This window comes from Bidens hawaiensis, unplaced genomic scaffold, assembly GCF_021521415.1.
Source record: "Bidens hawaiensis isolate Kalapana, Puna unplaced genomic scaffold, B.hawaiensis_p1.1 tig00000369_1, whole genome shotgun sequence".
Taxonomy (NCBI): domain Eukaryota; kingdom Viridiplantae; phylum Streptophyta; class Magnoliopsida; order Asterales; family Asteraceae; genus Bidens; species Bidens hawaiensis.
Genome location: NW_027491028.1, coordinates 1,653,789 through 1,661,277, shown reverse-complemented (window position 1 = coordinate 1,661,277; position 7,489 = coordinate 1,653,789). Strand labels below are relative to the sequence as shown.

Here is a 7,489-nt window from a genome sequence, read left to right as displayed (position 1 = left end):
CACCTATGCTTGTTATATTGATATCATAATTGTAGTGATCCAGATTCGGGACTTACAATATATGATTGCTATAGAAAAGATTAAGAGTATGTATGAAAGTATATATATATATATATATATATATATATATATATATATATATATAAAAGAAAAGGAAGGTAAGTATGAATTGATGGTAAAATGATGGCAGACCCTAATAATATATGTGAAAGGAAGGTGACAGACCATAATAATATACCGAAAGGCTCTTTAAAACGTATACGTATGTATGTAAAGTAAGATAGAATGGCTGGCATCTAAAGAAAGAGCTAGCTTAAGTATGACACATGACATGGATTGAAGGACTGACATCTAAGGAAAGAAGACATGATGTTTTATTTTTAAGTTTTACATTGAGACCATTTGTGATGTTATAAGACAAGTACTTAATGGTTTGTAAAAAAATGGTTGACTTTAATATTTCCGCAAAAAATTTTAATTAACTCTGATATTTAGAACTGTGTTTATGAGTAAATCCAACGTCCAAGTAGCGCACCAGGATCGGGCCTTACAACTATTATTGTTTAGAATTGAATTCGAAAAGTCATGGTGATACATGAATAGTCGAGCTTCAATTCGATTATGTTATTATTATTTTCATTTACTATTGTGGTTTAAAATTGAATATTCTAAAGGTCATGGTGATGCATATATAGTTGATTTTCAATTCGTTTTCTTTATTCGTATATATTCATTTATTCTTATGGTTTGAATTTGGAATACGAAGAGTCATGGTGGCACATGAACACTCGATTTTTCACTTCAATTTCACTACTTACATTAAGTTTGATAAATTTTCCATATGGTTATTAAAAAAAAAGTGGGATTATTATGGAAATGAGCATTCCAATTTCGATTTCAAATTTTATTTAATGCGATTTTATTCCTTTACTCATTTTTTTAAGATTGATTCTAATGTTTCTTTTGGTTTGTAATACAAATTTCATATTTACGTCTCATGCCACGTGAATCATTTACATTTCGTAGCATGGCTTCTTGTTTTCCTCAACGTCGCCCTCAAAACTAAACCCGCAAAATGGCAACCCAGATTTTTTTCACGCTATTGACTGCCGTGACCCCGATTATTATAACCCAAAGTCCATCAACAGTAAGTTCAAAACTATGCATGAACCAATTCAAACCCAACACAAGTCCTGTACACTCTAACTTACCCCAACAAAAAGCCTTGCACGGGAACACACCCTTTGTGCAACTGTGTAAATCCCACCACTCTATTACCCTACAATGTCGAAATGCTCCAAATTATGATAGTTCAACCACCATCTCTTGACAAAGAACCTATACAACACCACTAATTTATTCTCACGACCTGTTACCCAACCATATGCATTACCATATGTTCGTGCTTCAAGCCTGCCATCATTGTAGTGACCCAAACACCCACTATGGCCTAACATGTTTCCGCAATACAATACCTTAAACCGCATTCTCTGACCACTTGAAGTTCACTCATAGCGTCTTTGTGGCTTGCCGACAATTGTACAATTTTTTAAATGGTAACGGTCATTTTGAAGTTGAGTAACTCCCATTCTAAAGTTAAGGTGTGTCATGATGTAAAAGTAGAAGTATGGGTAGATTCAGATCATCAAACTTAAACTTATAAATGAACTAACAATGAATGAAGTTCCTATAGAAGTGTAACATTTGTACATTGGGTTAATCGTGTTTTATTATATTAACTAGGGTATAGACCCGCGTGACACGCGGGTGGAATAACATGTCACTAAACAGATTGCACTTAAACATCAATTTAAACAAACATAATATCTTTAACTATTAAAAGTTGATAGATTTAAATTGTCACCAAACACATAACCATATAAACAAAAAGTTAATAGATTTACATTGTGTTAATATTATACCTTCCAAAACAAAACAACAATTAACTAATAATGTTCTTTTCTACTAAACCATCATCAACATCTTGAAAACTCCAACCAACACAAAATCACTTTTCCTAACACACCTGGAAATTTTTAAAATACAATAGCAGATTATATACACTATAAATCAAACAAAATAACATGTATAAGAATTACTAACATATAAACATTACTAAAGTTGTTATATGGAACCAATCAATCTTAACTTCCAAATTATAGTTATTAGAAAGTGTAAAGAGGTGTTTAACATCTACTACTTGTACTAAATCTAAGAACAATATCTAAAGAGTTCTATTTTACCTTAATGTTCATCATCAGACTCCAAATTGTCTGCAAAATCTTCATAATCACTCTCATAGTTACAACATTCTTCTAACCATTTGACCTTCGAACTAACTTCAGCTTCCAACTCAATATGCACAAGTTCTTTTATTGCATTCGCAAATTTTAACAGGTCAAGCTCTCTTAACATCACCAAATTATTACACGACAGTAGTTGTTTCGGCTTAAAATTCTTATACTCTCCGTTCTCAAACCAGATAACAACCTTGTTTTGATAAGGGTAAAAGAACCACTCACTTACATGTTCATAAAGTAAATGCTCTTGATAAAGATCATGAAGGAAATCATGTAAAACATTTATCATATTTGTTTCTTATTGACATGGCAAATTCTTCCTAGGACCAATCTCATGTATTTGATGTTTCAACTGATTATCGAACAACATGACTGATTCAATATTATATTTTTCTATCGCGACTAAATCGCTAAACACAAATTGATACTTACGAAATACTTTACAAAACCTCTAGTTCATAATCGTAGCCATTATCGGAGTTTAGTTATCTTCACAAAAGTTAGGATTGTTAAAGAAGAAGAAGAAGAAGATGGAAAATTATTAAATAGATTTAAGAAGTGACGGTTTGATTTTTCCAAGAAATTTAATATTGAAATCTGTCTAGTAATTATAATGTATAGTTAGCCTATACTTGATAATATTTAACTAAATAGTATGATAAATATCTTAAATACTTTAAGTTAAAAAGTAAATATGAAAAAGGTATCTTATAAAACGAATTTTAAACATATAGGTTTATATCCAGAAATTTGTGGCTAATATTAACATTAACAAAGTATTTATAATTAAATAAAAAATTTAAGATAGGATAGCAAAGAAATATTAAAATTTTTTTTAAGTACATGCATCTAAAGTATAGACCAAAATAAATTACATTATAACCATTACTGTAGAATATAACAATTTGAATTACATAACAAATTTAAACAATTAACAATCTATATTTCCAAAAAATCTCCTTATAAACAACATTTGTTGTTTTATTTGTAAGCTTTGATTCTTTGTTGTGTATCACTAACTTAATACCATCTCTACTCTTCACTCTTGACAAAGCAACATAAAGCTGACCGTGAAAAAATACTTGATCTTTAAGATACAATCCAACTCTTGACAATGATTGACCTTGACTCTTGTTGATTGTCATGGCAAAACATACGGAGATAGGAAAGTGTCTTCTTTTTAATCTGAACGGAAGTTTCTTATCAATTGGCGTAAGACTTACTCGACTAATTAGAGTGCGATATCCGATATTCGTACCAGAGACAACTTTAGCTTCAATTACACGTCTACCGAGACTAACGACTTGAAGGTGCGTACCATTTCACAAACCCTTTTTGTGATTAATATTCCTTAATAGCATGATCGGAACACCAACTTTGAGGACCAATCTATGATTGGGCATTCCTGACATCTTTAAACCATTTAACAAATCAGGAGAGTACAACTGTGGATCAAAATCCTCTGAAACGTCTTCACATTCAGCAAAATTTCAGAACTTAGATACTCGACTTCTTCACCAGGAAAGAGGGCTAACATACGTTCATTAATTTCTTGAACCACCTCATTCAAAGGTGCCAACAATGCATGATCTTGAAAGTAAGTAAGTTCGTTGAATCTATCTAATATATTAGGATAGACAAACCTTATTAAATCACCCATCGGATCTATTGAGTTCAATATCAAAAGATCGTCTGGAATATCAATAACCGAATCTCCATCATTTGGACCACCAACGTTTCCTTGACTTATGTCTAATAGCCAATCAGCAAACTCTCTAATATTTTCAACGTCTGAAGATCGACATCTAACTGTAAGCCTCATGTTCTTAGTTAGCTTAAGAACTTTACATTTTGACCAGATATAAGAAGAATTGATGCAAGCATTGACATATTCACTTCTTGTACCGTTGCTCACAACAACAAAATTTGCCGAAAATCACCACAAAAAACAACAACCTTACCTCCAAAAACTGCTTCGGAAGTATTGCCAGAATCACCATTCATAACATCGTTTAAAGTCCTGTCCAACGCTTCAAAAGCATGCTTATGAATCATGGGTGCTTCATCCCAAATTATTAAGCTTGTCTTTTTCAATAATTCATATACGTCGGTATTTCCTTTAACCTAATTTATGAAAGAATATAAAAACATACACAAAGTAAGATATTTAAAAGTAAATTGGTATTCAAATAAAAAATAAAGCCATATATACTAAAAAAATGATTAATATAAAAATTAACATAAAGTGGGTTGTAATATTACCGAAAAATGGAATCTTTGGTCAAATTAATAGGTATTAAAAATCTCGAATGTGCGGTTCTTCCTCCCTCCAAAAGCAAAGAAGCTATACCGCTTGAAGCGACATTCAACACAACTTCTCCCTTTGACCTTATCGATGCAGATAAGGTTTTCCATAAATAAGTTTTTATAGTACCGCCGTAACCATAAACAAAATGAACTCCACCTTTGTTTATCAATCAAAGCACTCATTATTTCATTATAAACCCCTCGTTGTTCTTCTGTTAATGAATCAAACAGATTATTAAATTCGTTATTCATGGTCTCGGTATCATATGAGAGCTCTTCCACCATCAACAGATTAGTTGCTCTTGAAATTGTCTCCATATCTGGAAATGACATTTGTTGATATCTTCTAAGACTAGAGTTGTTTGAAATTAGAAAATTTTCAATTTCCATGAGTGCTAGGTTTTTTAACTGTTCTTCATTAAGAATCAAACCTGAAAATAAAATAAGAACCTACTTAAATTAATATTTAACAAATATTTATGGATATTAGATATTTGGCATAATTGAAATAATTACAAAAAAGGTAAATCGTACCGGGGTTGTTTTGATCTTTTTGTTGTTTGAATAGTATACCGTCAACTAACAGTTCCCAAGTGCTTTCCCAAACAAAATGAGGTCTAGATAAACTATAAGTAATCAACATTGTAGCAAATAAATTTCTTAAATAATATCCGGTAGAGGTATGACTTGCTTCTTCAATGGCTTCTATGTATTCCTTATCATCATCTAAAAGACCTCTTTTGTAACATGCATCTCGAAAAGTTTCACACACAACTCCATCAACTGTTCGAATGTCTTCAAAACATTCAGGTCCTTTAACCTTATTAAATAATATTCTTAGATAGCAAGCCTCGTCGAATGCGGGTGGAACAGCAAAAACTCTACCGATTGCAAAACCCCTTAGGCGAGGTTCCCATTTACGTAACTGTTTTTTCCAAACATACTTTGTTGGAAACTCTGAGTATGTGAGAGTTTTTGCAAAGTCATGGTTCTTATTACACTCAAACCAACCGGTAAACATCGAAGAAGCATTAGTTGTCTTGTTTAAAATATCTTCAATATCTTCGAATGCATAGACATATCTACAATCATAAAACGCTTTGATTTCATCTAAATTAGGATTTGGGTTATCACCATTGTTATTTTGTACAAGAGAAATTGTTGCTCGGTCTGGACCCTTATTATTATATTTAAACAAATACTTTATCGATCCATCTTGATTACACCACTCAACATTAATATGTGCTTGAAATTGTTTTAATAGAGTCTTGTTGTATGGAACAACAGTTCTATTATCCATCATTATATCTGACTTAACAACATATTGCCCGTTATCTCTTCTTTTGTACACCTGAAAACCTTGCAAATCAACAGCTGTCTCATCATTAAACATTTTAGGGAAATTTTTGGAGCATTTTTTGTTTACCATGCAGGTGCACTTCGGGTTAGCATCACCACATGGACCGTGAATCATATGATCAGATACAAGCTTGTATAGGTCTGGATCACTGTCTTTGTTTGGAATCTCAGCAGAAATAAATTTATCTACATCTTGTGGATTATGAATCTTGCTACCTGGATGCATAAATATGCAAATATGAGCGTGCGGTAGCCCCCTTTTTTGAAACTCTATCGTGTAAACAACTGAAACATACATAATAAAAGTAAATATTCCACAACTTTTAATAGTTAAACAAATAATTTGTTTGTTCAAATTGATGTTTAAGTCTATACAAAGTAAAATATTCAAGCAGCTCATGTTTATAATTTTATACTCATAACATTATATAAAATTACCTTCTTGAACCCTTCCAAACAAAGACTTATCCTTCACCAATTTAATCATTGCGTCAAGTTTGACCTTAAAAAGCCGACATAATATATCAGGTCTATCCTCCGACTTTAACGTTGTATCCTAAAGAAATCTGTTAACTTCTGGTCAATTGGGATTACATGTTATGGTTATGAAAAAATTGGGATAACCGAACCATCTACAGAGACACATAGCGTCTAGATAATTTTGCATCATATATCTTGCTCCGCCAGTAAATAAGAATGGTAGAATAACACGTTGACCAGCGGTTGAAACATCAGTATTTTCCAACAGATTGCATACCTCGTAACTTTGGATGGTAAGTTATATTGTCTCGCATCATGCTGTCTTTTTCCAATAATACGCAACTTCAAATAGATTTGTGGGTTTTCTTCAAAACAATCTCTTACCATCCGATAAGCTTGGACCAAATGATTATTTGAATCTAACATCGTCTTCAAATAATTAATTATATGCTTTTCTAGCTCATCGTCCATTGAATTATTATCACTACCCACAACAAAAAATATTTGCTAAGATTAAATATAATAAAACTTATACTAAAAATTAATAACATAACCAAAATTGACGAATATCGTTAAAAGTATTTACCCAAAAACACCTTGACGGTTTGAAACCTCGTTTTCCGTGCCGTAAATGTAAAGTTGAGAAAAATGTGGTTTACGACCCTGTAATGGTAAAAGACTTCCCAAACAAAGATAGTTTTCACCGCTAAGTCGAAACGGATAAGGCGCATTGCCTCTGTTTATGGAATGGTCAATCTTTCCTCCCATAGACGTAAACGAAAACATCGAATTGAAACGTCTAATGTTTTTCAAGAAATACTTACTCATGGCGCTCTCACCACGAAATATGGTTGTCTAACATCTGGAAGTTTGACTTTGCTATTATAACAACAAAGGGAAAAACTCCTTCTTCATTACTACTACTTGGTCTGTTAACTTCGGATTTCCACAACAAAGCATTGCAACTTGGACACATAACGGATTGATTTTCATGATCAACATATTCTAGTAAAATTTAAATATCATCATTTTGAGTTACTTAG

General features: G+C 32.0%; 1 protein-coding gene across 1 annotated transcript; it reads right to left on the bottom strand.

Annotated features, from left to right (window-relative positions):
* Positions 1-3,723: 3,723 nt before the first annotated feature.
* LOC143622751 (uncharacterized) lies at positions 3,724-7,214 on the bottom strand. Its single transcript, XM_077093816.1, has 7 exons — positions 7,033-7,214; positions 6,831-6,930; positions 6,405-6,435; positions 5,142-6,251; positions 4,689-5,038; positions 4,262-4,424; positions 3,724-4,142 (listed from the first exon to the last, which is right to left on the bottom strand). The coding sequence occupies exons 1-7, from the start codon at positions 7,212-7,214 to the stop codon at positions 3,724-3,726; spliced, it is 2,355 nt and encodes a 784-aa protein (XP_076949931.1).
* Positions 7,215-7,489: the final 275 nt, after the last annotated feature.

What these genes read in the sequence shown, in the direction of transcription:
- LOC143622751 (XM_077093816.1), bottom strand. Translation starts at nt 7,214, where the DNA reads ATGGGAGGAAAGATTGACCATTCCATAAACAGAGGCAATGCGCCTTAT. An exon ending in AAAAGATCAAAACAACCCCG is followed by an intron (nt 5,039 to 5,141) that starts GTACGATTTACC and finishes TTTTATTTTCAG; the next exon opens with GTTTGATTCTTAATGAAGAA. An exon ending in TTCCGAAGCAGTTTTTGGAG is followed by an intron (nt 4,143 to 4,261) that starts GTAAGGTTGTTG and finishes CAAAATGTAAAG; the next exon opens with TTCTTAAGCTAACTAAGAAC.